We start from the raw sequence: 16,999 nt of genomic DNA, 5'->3' as shown, positions 1-16,999 counted from the left end.
GATCGACGAAGTACACTGCTGAGGGGAGCAGCGGGCGGGTCAGGAGAGGTCTGCCTCGCCATGTGGTCACCTCTGGGGCAGGCGGGAATCGAACTCGTGCTGAAGTGGCTTCCTCTCAGTGCTGTGCTTTAACCTTCTGCGCCACCAGGGAGGGCCCAACATATGTAGTTTTACCCTAATCAAATATTCAGATCTATACACAAGAATATTTAGATTTTGACTATAACATTGTCTCATAGTAGAAAATGTTACGTCAAGGTAGACAGTAATAAGAGGGTGATTCATATTATATATGTAAATTAATCCTAATGAATTATTTTAGCTCATGAATTTAAATAAGAAAAAGCAGTAAGTGTGAATTTGTATTCAAATTGTATTGTGTATTTAGATATACGCAGGACAAATACATCAATGTGTATATACTGGTTATTATGCTGGTAGAATTATAAATGACTTTTAAAACTTTTCTTATACTTTCCTATAGTAGATTATTACTGTGCATTAAAAATGTTTTTGTTTAAGTAAGGTCTTAGATATTGTAACTTTTTTTTAAAGAGTTATTTAATGCTTACAGAACTGGGGTACAGGCCAGAGGTGTGGTGGGTGAGGATTCACCAGAGACAGAGTGGGGAGCAGAACAGGCAGCTTGATGAAGTACATTGCTGAGGGGAGCAGTGGGCGGGTCAGAAGAGGTCTGCCACATCATGTGGGTCAGCCCCCAGGCAGGATATTGAGCTCATGCTGCAGTGGATTCGAAGAGCTTCATACTGTAGTGCTTTAACCCATTGCGCCACCAGGGAGAGCCCATGGTTGTAACTTTTATAAATTAAGTATTTTACATTTATTTGTGCTTAGATTTTTATTTTAATTTACTACATATGATGGGTAAAAGAATATATTGAATGTACTTTTATCTGTATTTACAGCTCTGAAAGAGAATCTTTACTATGAAGCTGGCAAAATGATTGCCATTTCTTTGGTTCATGGTGGTCCTTCACCTGGTTTCTTTTCTAAAACCTTATTTAACTGCCTTGCTTATGGACCAGAAAATACCCAGCCAATTTTAGATGATGTTTCAGACTTTGATGTGGCACAAATTATAATCAGGGTAAGAAATGTACCTATTTATTAAAATATAGATTGTATTCTAGATTTATTGGAATATGATGATTTATTTGAAAGTGATGATCTCCAATAAAATAATAGTCTTTGTGGAGCAGTAATGGGGTATCGCTGTTTCTCTTTACCAGCCAAGATACAGTCAGTTACAGGTCAAAGTGCCAGAATCAATGCTGATAAAACCAATTGGATACTATGACTTCAGGTGATGGCCAGCCTAAAAATGGTTACCATTTATTGAGCCCTGTAGTACACAGAATGAATACAAATTCACTGTTATGACATCCTGAAATTAGTGCCATCATTACACCTTATTGATTAGGAAACAAATTGAGGAATGACATTCACCTTTTCTTCCTTCCACCTCATTACTTAAACTATATCCTTGTTTGAGTTAATAGGCAGTGTATATAAGTTCAAAGCAAATGATCTAGAGTTAGATTTTACTTTGAAATAATTGTCATCAACTGTGACCACAGGCATGTTATTTAATCTTTTTAGGCCTCAGTTTCTAAAGCACAAAGTAAGCACTTTGGGCTATAATATCATTTATTTTGCTAGATTCCTCATCCTAAAAGGCACTGTAAGTTGACCCTTTTATTTTTTTCTTTATACCAGAAACATACTGTAGCTCAACTTCATTGTCTCCATTTTCTCTATTTGTTTCTTCTTCTAGAGTCAGATTTCTCAGCACTCTCCAAAATAAGCTTATAAGCAGATAGAAATTTTGGAATTACCACATATCATTGACTGAAATGTTATTTGCTACATGACAGTATTTTTTTTTTTTAATCTCCTACCTTCTATAATGTAAGCTCCAGGAGTCAAAAACTTCAGTTCATTATCTTGAGTGATAAAACAGTATAGGGTACATAATATTTGTTGGCTAAGTGAATAATCCGGAATCTGGAATAGATAAAGCTATAGAGATAAATACCTGGTCAGAGTAGTTTCTATAATAAGTCATGAGAAGTTATTGGGGATTCTGAAGGAAAAAATGTTGTCAAAACTGTACTTCTCAAAGAATCATCTTATATAAGATTAGAAAGCTATTTTAATTGTCTAAACCTAGTTATAATTTTGAGTTTGATACAACAGATACACTAGAATAAGAAAAGACTTGACACATTAGTAAAAGGAGTCTGGAAGAATGAAAATAATCACTTCTCCAGAATTACTTGGAAATAAGAATTATTTTGAACATGAAAGAAAATCAGGCAATAAAAAAGCTCTGGGGAAAATACCTGGTGATTCTACAAGTGCTGTTCATGTAAAGGTAGCTGGAAAATTTTTGGAAATGCTAACTCTTGATAAGATGGTTGTGGAGGAAAATTACTTGTGTCAGAGCACATCTTTAGTATGGATGAACCGTCCTGTTTGGAAACAGATGCCCGAAAGAGCTTTCACCCATAAGGAGGCTAAGCCAATCCATGTTCTAAGGCTTGTAAGAACAAAATAACAGCTTTGCTTAGGAATAATGTTGCAGGCCCCAGACTAAACCTTTGTGACCTGGCTTGCTAAAAATTAGAGACCTTTGAGATTATTGTCAAAGAATATTTGACAGTTTCTATATTATAGAATCACCATAACTGAAATTTAAATATATCTGTATCCCTTCCTGAATATCAACATACACTTAAGTGTGTCTGTATAGAAACATATCTATATATGACCGCACTATACTTAAATATTTCTGTCTATAGACACACATATACACTTAGTAGTATATATTCTATATATATATATACACACTTAATATTATATAGAGACTGTGAGTGAATTATAGGAACAATGCAAAGTCATGAATGATCCAGCTGTATTCTCCAAGATGAACTACTGAATTGCTATGCCAGTGAAATACACAAGTACTATTTGAAGAGTAACATGCATTTCAAGATTTTGCTTATTGTTGATAATGCTCCGGGACACCAAATAAGTGGTTGTTGTAACCTTGTCATTAAGTAAAAAACCAAACATAATAAGAAAAAGGAGCTAGATAATGCTTAAGGCATAAAAAATTATAGCTTAGGTTAAGCTCCTATAACTAAGACCCAGAAAGACAATGACAAAGTCAACACAATGACAGTGACTATGTTCTGAGGTAGGGGTTACAAATGGTATGTAGTTCAAGTCTAGTCTGCTGCCTCTTTGTAAATAAAATTTTATTGGAACACAACACAATCACACCCATTCATTATGTAGCTTTACCTGCTTTTACACCACACTGGAAGAGTTGCATTGGCAGATGCTATATAACTCACTAAGCATAACATGCTACCTGGCCTTTACAGAAATAGCTGCTCTTTTTCTAGTACAATTGTGAATGCACCATGTCATCTAGAGAATTGGATTCCTTCCTCTCCTTGTGTAACAATTTAGGACATTTTCTTCACCTGTATGACTTGATGCTTGCTGTAAGGGAGAAAGTAGAAGTAGAGTGCAGGAAAGTTTGACACATTTGCATTCAAAACTCTTAGTCATGTGGTTACAACTAGCTGCAAGGAATATAAGTTATTTCCCCAGCTAAAACTGGAGTGGTGGGTTTGAAAGGATGAGGCAACATACTCCCAACTATTAGCCTCTCATAAATTTATCAAGTATTTTGTACAAGTTAGGGAAAAATTTGGAAATTTTAGTAAAGATCTGAAATGAAAAATCATGTAACTGAGAAGAATTTTTGGGAAAAAGAAATAGTAAGGAATTTTCTTTGCAAATGGATGAATCAGTGCCTCCTGGCTTTATAATTGTTTTCAAAAGAAACCTGTATGAAAAAGAAAATACATGGTACATAAATGGTCATGTATTCCTTTGTTTTTGCATAGCAACATTCTATATTACTGATTTCTCTATCTTTTAAATCTCTTAAGGATTCTTTCTTTCATGAAATATCAGATCATCATTTTTGCCTCTCTAGTGCTTTATAATTTTTCTGTCAGTTATTTCTTTTTTATATAATATATATAATTTCCCTTTATGTAATAGTATTAAAGAGGCATCCTAGAAAAATAATTCTTGGCACACTTTTACTCTAGCCTTTTCAAGAATTGAGCGTAAAATAATTGTTGGGACTGTAAATACTGTTCACAAATAGTAAATTGGGGGTATTTTCTTCATTACAGGTGAATACTGCAACAAATGTGGCTGATTTAAACTCCATAGTTAATGATTGTTATAACTACCTAGAACTAATTGGATGTCTAAGAATTATAACATCATTAAGTGATAAATATATGTTAGTAAAAGACATACTTTTTTACCATGTAATTAAGAGAGTCCAAGCACCCTTTGAAAGGTAGGTTGTTTTATGTAAAGTAATCTTGCAGCTGACATGTTTAAAGTGTACTGTGTTACTGTGTGAGATACTATTTTAAAATACATAAATGCTATTTTAAAATAATGCTTCAAAAGTGACCTTTAAAAGATGACTACTATTCCACCCATTCCATACAGATTGAAGAACTATTTGATGCTTAGATAGGAAAGTAATCATTATCTCAGTTTATAATTTTCTAAACAAAGTTTTTTAAAGTTTACCACTAATCAACTATTCCATTTCTACTCATTTATTCAATTACTAACAAACATCTGTCTGCTGGGTAACATATACTAAAGCATTATTTGATCAACAAGGTAAGGTAGGTGTGATTCTTGCTCATCTTTAGGTTAGAATACTGGTCTTAAAACTTTCTTATATCCATATAGCCTTCCTTTTTTTTTTTTTTTTTTAAGTAATGGAAAATATAAGTGAACATAGGCAAAATGATACAAATGTAATCACCCAGATCTTATGAGTATGAATCTGTGACCAGTCTTGTTCCTTGTACCCTATCCTTGTTATTAAATTCAGTGTAATTTTTTAAGAAAATGCCAAACATCTGTAGTGTTCTTTGTCAGTTTCATAACATTAGCCCATAGACTTAGGTATATTTAATAATGTTTAAAACTTAAAATTGTAATTCTATCTGAAATGCTTTACTGTCTCAGTGTTGGCCAGCATCTTTATTATGTTTTATGTACTTTTGATGTTAATTCTTAGTAACTTTCTTGTATATAGTATGACAGTGTATACACTGAATATTTTGTACATTCTGTCCCAAAAGCTTTGTTTCAATAGGGTTTTCAGCCACAATCTAGATACAAGGATGCTCATTTCGCCATATTTCTAGGTCTTTTCAGTAACTTAAGAGTAGGCAATATGTGGGAGTTAGTTTGGTTTTGATTTTTCAGCATAAAATACATCATTAATTTATATTGATACATTTATTTGTTTATTACATAGAACATTGATTTACAACACTCTGATGCAGAGTTGCACCTCTTTATGTACATTACCAAATAAATAACCCACCACTAGAGCACCCATAGACCACTATCAAATCTACACTTTGTTCTCCACCCTCCCTGCTTCCCTCTAGTGTCCTCAGTTCTACAATCAGACTTATAGATATATTTTGCTTTATTTTTGTCTGACCCTTTGTTTCTCTATTCTACATATAAGTGAAAAATTGATTTTTCCTTCTGACTTAATTCACTTATCATTATCCCCTCCAGTTCCATCCATGTTGTAAGTTGCAAGAATTTGTCTTTATTTAAAGCTGCATAGTATTCCTGTGTGTGTGCGTGTGTGTGTGTGTGTACTACATCTTAATTCACTCTTCTCTCCTAGGGAACTTAGGTTGTACATACTGCCATAATAAATATAGGAATGAATATATCCCTTTGAATTAATTTTTGTATTCTCCACATATATACCTAAGAGTGGAATTGCTGGTTTATATGATAAATGTATTTGTAATATTTTGAGAAACGTCCATTCTGTTTCCCTTTGAATATAGCCCTTTGAATTAATTTTTGTACACTCAGCATATATACCTAAAAGTGGAATCGCTGATTTATATAAATTTATTTTCAATATTTTGAGAAACTTCCATACTGTTTCCATAGGAACAGGTGCAGTGTACATTCCCACCAACAATGAACAAGGATCCCTTTTTCTCCACACTACCGCCCACAATTGTGCTTTACTGGTCTTTTTGATAGTTATTCCCAGAGGTGTGAAATGGAATCTCATTGTGACTTTAATTTAAATTTCCCTGCTGATAAGTGATAATGAGCATTTTCCAAGTTCTAAGTTAACCATCTATGTCTACTTTGGGAACGTCTCATTTTAGCTTTTCTGCCCACTTTTGGTTTGGAATTTTGGGGAGTTTTTTGTTGTTGAGTTGAATAAACTATTTATGAAGCTTAGATACTTTCCTCTTATCAGATTGATAATATACAAATATCTTTTCCCATTCTACAAGGTGTTTGTTTTAATTATAGCTTCTTTTACTGTATAAAAGCTTTTAAGGTTGATATAGTCCCACTGTTTAGTTTTGCTTTTGTTTTTTTTGCCATTAGCATAAAGTCCCCAGAGTTAACCCTGATGTCAACGTCATGAAGTTTTTGGGCTATGTTTCTACTATATATTTTATGGTTTTACATAGTACATACAAATCTTTAATCCATTGAGTTAATATTTGGATGTAGTGTGAGATAATGGTCTGGTTTCACTTTTTTGCATTCCAAGTTTTCCCAACACCATTTATTGAGGAGACATTTTCTCTGATGTGTACTCTTTGCTCTTTTATTATAAATTAACTTTACCTATAAATATGGATCTATTTCTAACTTTCAGTTCTATTCCATTGGTCTGTGTGCTTTTTGATCTAATACCATACTATTTCTATTGCCACAGCAGTATTCACTCCCTCTTTTTTGTGAGGACTGTTTTGACTATTTGGGGTCATGTAATTCCATATAATTTCATTAATGTTTGTCTAGTTTCTTTGAAAAATGCCATTATGATGATACTTCAGAGTCACAATAGGATTGTAACTTTTACTTTGTCCATGTTAAAAATACCAATTCTCGCAGACAGTGGGAAATATATTATGTGAAGTAATTAACTTGATTTTCCACATCTTATAGTCTCAGGACATCAGTACCAACATTAGCACTAGTAACCTATAATGTTATTCAAAGATTAAACTTGTTTTCTATTATAATATACATGCATATTTCCAAAATCAAATCTATAATCAAAGTATACTGAAAGAATGAAATTCTATGTACACATCATATTCAAAGAAGTATAAATTACATCCTTATCACATCTGTCACCTTATGAGTTGGTCATTTAGAGTTTGTTTGTTTATCCTTTCATTTATTTATAGCATGTGTATGTATATATATTCATTTCTCTTTTATTACTGAAATGGTAACGTTATCGACCCCTTTTCTACTCATCTTTTAATTGACAGTATATTCTGGATTCACTCCATGGCAGTAAATAGACATATCCCTCATTCTTTTTAAAGCTATCCAGAACTGTGTTTGAATATACCAATATTTTTCAACCAGTTGCCTATAGGTGAACATTAAAGATGTTCCCCAACACTGTCCCATGTTTAAATATAAAGCAACATCATGATCTTACATAGTTGCAAGGGATGTCATCTCCAGTATATTTATAAGTATTAACAATTAGAAAACTACACATATCTCATTATCCAAACATTTATCATTTATAGTTATTATCAATACTCAAAGTGCTCCAAATATATTATAAATTTTGATGCAATTATTTTAAAAATATTGAAGTAATTACACAATTTTGTTACACAAATTATGCAGATGGACTTTTCTCTTTGCTGTCAGACAATTCATTCTCTGACAATGAATTTGTTTCTTTGTTTTTACCTTGATTCTTGTAGATCTGACCAGTCTAAATGTCAAGTGTTTTTAAGTTAACACATGAATGACATTAAATATTGAACAGATGAAAATTAAGAGGGCCAGAGAAAAGAAACTAAAGAATAATCTCTCCTTTTATGTTAAAAATCAAAGATCATGTAGCCCCTTCTTGGTGGCGCAAGAGGTTAAAAGCACAGCACTGTGAAGCTATCAGCAGTGTGAGCTGGATCCCCCATCAGGGAAGTGACTTACATGGTGTGGCAGAGCTCTCCTCGCCCTCCCACTGCTCTCCTCAGCAATTTATTTCAATGCATCTACCTGTTCTACTCCCCACTCTGTCTCTGATGAATCCTCTCACCCCCCACATGCCATAAAACATAAAATGTAAAAATCAATCAAGTAGAAATAATGATCATATATTTCCATTTCTCGATGTTGAGTGGATACACTTCTCTACTCATTCTGAAAACCCAATGTTATATGTAAAACAAACTCTGTACCCCAGTTCTTGTGTGTATAAATAAATCTTTTTTAATTAAAAATCATGTAGCAAAAGATACCTTATAGATATATAGCTGAGCTTCTAAAAGTCCTATAGATGTCAAAATATAGTCAAAGTACCTTAGATTTCATAAAATCAGAACCTATGCATACTCCAGTTTTGGGTTTGCCATCCTGTGTGGACCCCTATCTTTTTTTTTTTTTTAAAGATTTATTTATTTATACATACAGAACTTGGGTACAGGCCAGAGGTGCAGGGGTGGTGAGAGGCTTCACCAGAGGCAGAGTGGGGAGCAGAACAGGCATCTCGATGAAGTACATTGCTGAGGGGAGCAGCGGGCAAGCCAGGAGAGATCTGCCTTGCCATGTGGATCACCTCCAGGGCTGGGGATCAAACACAAAAGAGCAAACTAAAAAAATAATAGAGAAAAGAATAAACTGAATAAGACAACAAAGCATTGTTACAATGCTTTAAAATAGAAAACAAAGCAAAACATAAAATGTAAAATCAATCAAACAGAAATATGATCATATACTTCCATTTCTAGATGATGTGGAGTGGACATACTTCTCTATTCGTTCTGTTAAAAACCCAGTGTGATACGTGAAACAAACATAATACTTTGAAATATATAGAAGAGGTTGAAACCTAGTCATATAAAAGAAAAGTAGGAGAATTTGTTATCAGTAGATAGACCTAGCCTGAAAAAATGGTTATAGGAAGCTTGTGAAACAAAGCAGATTATTAAAGATGGAATTTTGGAACATCAGGAAGGATGAATAAAAAACCCTCTGTCTCCTAAGTATATTAGATGGTTGAGGCAAAAAAATGTAACATTCTTTTCTGTTGTTCAGTTATATAGAGATTATCTTGGAAAAATTACAATAGGGTAAAGAAAAGCACTAAAAGGGAGTCAAGGTTTTCATACTTGATAAAATGTTATCACCATTAGACAATAACATTCCTTAAAATCCACACAAAGAGATACCATTTAAAACAGTATAAATAAAAACTGATTTTAAAGAAATGTTGAAGAAACTCATGGGGGTAAAAAAAAAAAAAAAACAGAAGCAGACATGATTATGAAAGTGATTGTTAAATGCCAATTGGAGAGAAAACAAGGTATCTGTAAGAGGAATATGCAAATTTACTCCAAAGATGTTGAAAGCAAGAACCATCATGAAAATTAGAATATTTGACTATTAAACATGAGATAAGGCAATATTGTAGAAAATGTTGCTTGAGAAGTTTCAAGGACTTAATGAACCAAGCTAGCATACTATGATGAAACTACACTCTGGACAAAAGCACATTATTGGAAAACAAGGGATCAGTTATAAAGAAAGCAGTTCTTCCCTTTACATCACTGAGACATTATAACTTTACAATACTAATTACACTATCATGGAAGAGTGGAATGATATGGAGACACTGAATTGGCTTTGTGGTAACTGATAATCTCTTGGATGTTTTTCTGAGCTTGACATAATAGCTTTATAGTGATGAACATATGTACCTGCTAAATAAGATATGGAAAAGGGAAAGGAAGAAAAGAAGATGACTTGTTATTAATCCATAAGGAACAAACAGCAACATTTAAGGCAATGGAAAATAAAAAGTATTAATGAGGCTAAAAAAAAAAAAGATCCAGCCAGAGAAATAAGGGGACACCAGGAAACTGGTGCTGTAGAAGGAAATCATAAAGTTATGTCTGTTTTGCTTTAGATGTAAATAAGAATGGAGGGGGGAAATACAGGAAATTAAGAAATAGTGAATATAATTTCAATTAAGTTGTCTTGAAGGAAATGAGATGGGATTTTTTTCTCAAAGATGTGAAAGAAACACCTTTTAATAAGCAACTTTGTTAAAATGCTTTTAAGGAAGAGCCAATAGAAAGGGAGATTAATCTATGTGGCAGAATATCTTTGGAGGTGGCTAGGAAATCCAGAACACTGGTAAGGCTTAATGTGTCCAATAAACAAAAATGGTGCATCCTTTGCCTGTTAGTAAGAGTGTGTATTTAAAATGTGTCTTTAGTTGTTCATGTTTTGCTCATTTTCCCATTGGACTCTTCCTTGAGAAAGACTAGATTTATTTTTTTTTTTTTTGTATAATAAGGAAATTAGTTTCCTTGTCATGCCTATTAAAAATATTTTATCACTCTTTGCCATCTGTAGACTTCATTTTTATAGTAACTTGAAGCATAAAATAATTCAGATTTCTACTTTCCTCGTAATAAAAAGTTGTTGGCTTAATTTTTAAAAGATTCTATAAAGTCAATTGTGTAGGCATATAAATATTCATTTTATATTATTTTTATGGATTTGAAAGTGATATATATCATATTTTTACACACTTTCCTCACATATTTGTACATATGGTAGTAAGTTAGTTGGAAGTGTTAATTCCCTACAGTAATACCAAATGTTTGTGAATATTGGCTCATTTCTTTTCTTTTCTTAAGTTTTAAGCAGGGTCTGAAAACTCTTGGAGTTTTGGAAAAAATTCAGACTTACCCAGAAGCTTTTTGTAGCATCTTCTGTCATAAACCTGAGAATCTTTCTGCAAAAATCCTTAGTGATCTTTTCACAGTCCACACATTATCTGATGTACAGGTTTTGGAGTTTTGGAACAATTACTTACAGGATGTTGAGGGTATGTGAATGTTTTAATTTTTTTTTAGCTGCTTAAAATGTTTGCTTTGAGATATTTTGTTGGGTTCTATTTTTTGACAGTAAGACTTCAGTATGCTAACTCCATACTTACAAAAGAAAACTTATTTCGAAACAAGTCTGTATGACTGAGTCAAAAATTGTGAGGAAAAGTTACAAAGCTTACTGTATATTGCAACCTGTTTTCCTATAGATAATTTATGGTAAAAGCCAGTCTTTCTAGAAACATTAAATATATGAATGATAGGCTACAGTCTAAATTGTCTCAAAGTTAGTCATCTACAAGAATACCACCTTTTACTGCTCTTCAAGGTTAAAATGTGTTTTGTTCAGACCCTACAGTGAAAAGACTGCAATTAGTTTAAGACTCTGATGATGGTTACTTTTTTTTAGCAGTTATTTTTTTAAATGCAGTTGTATAATTTTTTTAGAAATAATGCTGTTGTGCACTTAGTAGACTACAGTAAGCATAGCTTTTATGTGTACTGGGAAACCAAAATGTTTGTGATTCACAGTGGTAGGAAGAAACCCGCAATATCTGAGGTATGCATGTGTTTGAGCTTTTTCATTCTTAAATTGAATTGTTCTTCATCAGTTGATAAAAGCTAATATAATATGATAAATTTATCACTGAGCTTTAGTAATGTAAAGTCATTTGTTTAATTTTTTTTTTTTTTTAAAGATTTACTTATTTGTACATACAGAACTGGGGTACAGGCCAGAGACTCAGGGGCAGTGAGAGACTTCACCAGAGACAGAGTGGGGAGCAGAACAGGCAGATCAACGAAGTACACTGCTGAGGGGAGCAGTGGGCGGGTCAGGAGAGGTCTGCCACGCCATGTGGTTTCCTCCGGGGGCAGGCGGGGATCGAACTCATGCGGAAGTGGCTTTAGCTTCTCAGTGCAGTGCTTTAACCCGCTGCGCCACCAGGGAGGGCCAGTCATTTGTTTAATTTTATGAGAAACTTTCAGTTGAGATTTTGCTTAGTTAGGGTAGTTCATTGTTTTACACCATTAAGTTTTTATCTCTGTAGTTGTTGAACTAGTTTTATCAAATAGTGGTTATCTAGTAGTTTTTATAAATTGTTTTTACTATCATGGACCAAAAATAAGGATTGAACTCATTGAACTTCTTGGATTATACCTTAATTTTGTTTTAGAGAAGGTATTTAATATACAAAGAAAAGTTCAACTAAAAGATTTTATGTGTCCTACTTTGAGATTCAAATAAATGTTTACAATTGAATGCACTGTTTTCTGATTAATACATTTGACTTAGTAAATTAGTTTGCCCCTATATGAGTCTCTGTCCCCATTTTAGTTAGGGAGAGCTTATGTTGGTTGCAATAGAAACCTTGAGTCTCTTTCTTTTCTTTTTTATAATAAATGTATCAGATGGTAAATCTGCAACAACAGTGGAAGATATTCTTATTTTTGCAACTGGTTGCAATTCCATTCCACCTGCTGGATTTAAACCCACTCCTTCAGTTGAGTGCCTGCATATGGATTTTCCTGTTGGAAACAAGTGTAATAACTGTCTCACTCTTCCAATCACCAATTCATATAAAGAATTTCAAGAAAATATGGACTTTGCCATAAAAAACACTCTAAGGCTAGAAAAGGAATCAAGTTCTCACTACGTTGGACATTGAAATGTTCGGACAGAGAGAGATGCTTCTTTAAAAGCTGCTATTGATACTAATTGTTTCAGAAATGTTTCTTGTCATCACTCTTGACTGAACTTGTTAGCTTTGGGCCTAATAAAATTCATGATATGAATATAAAGAAATGTTTTTGGCCATTTAAGCTAAAAAAAAAAATGTGTTAAATATGTACCAGTCAAGATAGTTTTCTATTTTCTTTATATATGTGCTTCATAAACTCAATATAAGTATGACTGTACAGACTTTCTTCAAGTGTAACAGCATGGTATATGTAGAAAAGAAGCTCTATGCTCAATTGTTTTTTTTTTTTAATTGGGATTAGCTGTAGGATATGCCACAAAGATTTTTCTAGTTTTATGCTATTTTCAGATTACTTTATTTTAAAGCATTAAAAAGAAAAGCTAATTGCTAAGTTGTGGCATATAAATGATCAGTATATATTCTGGGATGTGTCTTATATGTATACTTCTTGAGGATGATGGTTTAAAAAGATTTTTGGTTATTGATTTATATGAAAATAGACCAACACTGCAATTAGAGTATGCCTAATGAGAAGTATTATGTAAAAAGCAGAATTGCACAAGTATCCTAGAATCTATGGATATTCCATAGTTTTAAAAACACTTCTGAGGTGGTTAAAATATGGTTAAAAAAAAAAAAAAGCCCTAAGAAAGTGTATTCTTTAAAACCTTGGCTTTGGTTGTAGGATTTTTTTTTTTTTCTATATCTGTATGGTGTTAAACTACAGTATATCTGATCCCTGGTCATTTAGGTATCTGAATAATCTTTGAATTGTCATATGGTACATTTGGCTATTTGATAGTTATTTATTACCAAGATAGTTATAAGACAGGTAATCAGGCACCATTGCATTAATACTATTATCTCGGCTCTTGAAAGATACCTATTACTATATAAATAGATACTTATTATATAAGAAGTATAGAAATATGTAAAAAAAAAAATACAATGGAATGGAAAGAAAAATGTACTCTGGTTCACCATGCAAAGATCTATATTTCTATGTATCCTATAGATCCTTTACTTTCATATTTTTTAACTACTAATGTTGCTAAAAAGACAGTACTAGAAAACAAGAAGTCATGTAATAACAACTTAAAGATATACAATGTCATGTTTATTATACTATTACAAAAGAAAAAAGTGGAAAAATCTAATTCCTAATAAAATATAGAGAGTTTTCTATCAAAAGTAAAGCAGAGGAGAATGTGGTTTTAACCACATTTTTCTGGATACACAAATGCCTGTTACTGTCATATTCTCATCCATCACAGAAACACCCTTAGTTATGATCATTTACAGAAACACCCTTAGTTATGATCATTTAAAGAAAAATAACAGAACTGATTTGATACTGAAAATCTCTCAATCAAAAGGGACTAATTACATAAACATAGTATGATTTTCCTTGTTATACTGACAGGCCGAACAAATTAAAATTTCACTTGAACTTGTAAAATTTTAACATAAGGAAGGCATTTCTTTGTCTTATAGGGAATTCTGTTAGATTATCAAAAGCAATTAAAGAATCAATTAACAATAATAGTTGGATGTCTAATATCAACCTCAGGTTCACCATGAAGCAAAACTTGCATTTTCTTTCAAATGTTTTGATAAATTAAGGTATTTTATTTCTTAACCTAGCTATTAGAATTTTTTTTTGATTTTATAAAATCAAACCAAAAAAAATAAGCCAATGAAAGCTATTTTCTAGTTATTTGTAACTAATTTGTCTCAGCATGGTAATTAAAGCTGACGCACACACATTTGCAGGGGTAAAAAGACATTATCTTTGAATTGGCTACTATTAAAAGCAGTATTTCAATTCCTCTTTTCACTTATGTGTTATGTAGGGCCTTTAGGTTATGGTGGTGTAAATAATAATTTAGGACATTCACATTTCAAATGAAGCATCAATATTCATAATTGCAAATTGGTTTTAAGGATATTATAACATTTGTATGAATTTTGGAGAAATCTGTATGTTATTTTCTGCAGTGTTACTACATTCAAATGGTTGGAATCATGATTGTTCTTTTTCTGTTATAGCCAATGTACAATTCTTATGACTTGATTTTAAAAAAGAATTATGCTATAAATTTCTATCAATGTGTATATGTATTTCTTAAAAGTTTGAATCATCTAAATGCCAAATAGTTTGTTTTCTGTTGCTCTCAATATCAAGGAAAACCATAAATTCAGCTATACTGCATTTCCTGTTAATGATCTTTAGTTATATATGCATTGCTTTTAAACATTTTTTGGTGTGGGCAATTCATCTGAATTCTTGTACTGAAGTCATTTACTATTTTAATATTTAAGGTAAAGAATCTTTAAAATTACTCATCAGAAACCAGTTTCATTTTTACTTTGTAACACTTAACTTCCATATTATAAAAAAGACATTATTTGTTTTGGGTTAAGTAGAAAAGCATTTTTCAAGAATATACTTTGGCTTCTTTTTTATATTAAAACTTAATACATTTTCCCCCTAATTATATGTAAACTATGGGAACTTTTTTACTCAACAGTAAATGCAAAGTAAAGGAGAATATAAGTTTTGTCTGACATTGTCTTTCATACTCATTTATTATATAAAATGCCCAGAACAACATGCTTTATATAAACATGTAGTTTCAATATGTAATTCCATACTCCATTGTGATTTATAATCTATGAAACTAGTTTTTATGCTTCAGGTTATACAATATAAAGTCTTATATTTCAAGTAGTGCTATATAACAAGGCATAAGTGCGCATCATGATTTACTTGAATGTATATTACCTGTAGGTTAGGAAATTTTGGATTGCTTTGAATAAATACAGTTTTCAAGTTATATTTCTACTGTTAACATTTTCTAATTCCCAAACATATCCCAGTACCTACTGTATGCCAGGTATTGATAGGTATAGTTAAATTACTGTTTCCTTTTAAAAACCAAATTATGTAATCAAACCATGACATTTAAATGTGAAGTTCTCTAAATTTGCCAATGCAATTGAAGTGATTATATAAACCTATGTAAACTAAGTAACTTGTTAAGGTTTAACAAGGTTAAGAATCTGGCAGAAGTAAATGGATACAAGACTCTTTCCTCCTCATTGAGATTCTATAAGCCAATATTGACTGAGACCTGGAAACCAGTTTTAAGTAATTTGTTCCTAGGTGTTTTGTTGAAACTATTCCTTCTTGATGAAAAATAATGCTTTTCCAGGGACTCTCTAGTGGCTCAAGGGGTTAATTCTCAGCACTATGAAGCTATCAGCAGCCTCTGGAGCACAAATTCTAGCCTCAACCAGGGAGCTAACCTTCATGGTACAGCTGACCTCTCCTGTCTTGGTGCAGCAGATCTGCCTGTTCTGCTCCCTGCTCTGTTTCTGGTGAGTCCTCTCACCCTCCACACCTCTGGCATACATCCCAGTTCTTGTATGCATAAATAAATAGAACTATTTAAAAAGTAAGTTTTCCATAGCGAGCCAAGAATTTGGATAGGTAGATTCAAAAGATAATTACTAATAGTTAAGGTTTAATTATCTTCTTCAGTCAACCTTAAAGGGACTCTACTGCCACTTACTATACACTACTATACAATAAATATAAAGAAATGCTTTCTGTACACATTGTCCACATTATTTCCACCACAGCACCGTACTTCATATTATATATTGTGCATAATTGTTAAACAGTGTATAACTGTGTTTTATATTAACATGAGTATACAGGAAGGAATCTTAATGATGGAGCTGCAATAGATGGATAGATTTGCATTTGAAAATGGAAGAATCCAAATGACTAAAATTAGGCTCTCAGATATTGGAAAAGTGGGAAAGCTGTATTTTATATTCCATGGGGAGTAAAGTTAAGACTTAGGCAGGAAATATTTTTTTTAACTAGAACACATTTGATCATTGAAGATTCTTTGAAAATATTTGTGATAGCACTGAATAAAGCAGTAAATATATTTTTTAATGATTATGTCTATGACAGATGATGCAATTTGTAATGATTCATAACCTTTTACTAAGCTCTTCCAATTTCCCCTACCTCCCACCCCCACTCCTCAGTTTTCTACTCATTTCCTTGAGTTTGGCTAGATTCTATATATAAATCATAAGAGTACTTTTTAGTTATGATTTCTGATGATCTAATATAACGTGCTAATATATAATGTGCTAACTAGAGAACTTAAATGTTGCCACCAAAAAAATATGAGGCGATCAATGTTAACAGTTAACTAGGTGGGGGATTTTTTTACTGTATAAATATATCAAGTCTTCATGATACAC

General features: G+C 32.4%; 1 protein-coding gene across 2 annotated transcripts in view; it reads left to right on the top strand.

Annotated features, from left to right (window-relative positions):
- G2E3 (G2/M-phase specific E3 ubiquitin protein ligase) overlaps positions 1-15,609 on the top strand; it is a 49,766-nt gene extending 34,157 nt beyond the window's left edge. For both annotated transcript variants that reach the window (XM_004681963.2, XM_012724684.1), the window contains exons 12-15: positions 927-1,108; positions 4,239-4,411; positions 10,821-11,011; positions 12,423-15,609. In XM_004681963.2, coding sequence (XP_004682020.1) covers positions 927-1,108; positions 4,239-4,411; positions 10,821-11,011; positions 12,423-12,679 — 803 coding nt within the window. In that variant the 3' untranslated portion in view covers positions 12,680-15,609. The remainder of the gene's footprint in view (positions 1-926; positions 1,109-4,238; positions 4,412-10,820; positions 11,012-12,422) is intronic.
- The last annotated feature ends 1,390 nt before the right edge of the window (positions 15,610-16,999 follow it).

This window comes from Condylura cristata, unplaced genomic scaffold (assembly GCF_000260355.1).
Source record: "Condylura cristata isolate star-nosed mole 26May11 unplaced genomic scaffold, ConCri1.0 scaffold00013, whole genome shotgun sequence".
NCBI lineage: Eukaryota > Metazoa > Chordata > Mammalia > Eulipotyphla > Talpidae > Condylura > Condylura cristata.
Note: the sequence above shows the minus strand (reverse complement) of the source record. Positions and strands in the feature narration are given on the sequence as shown.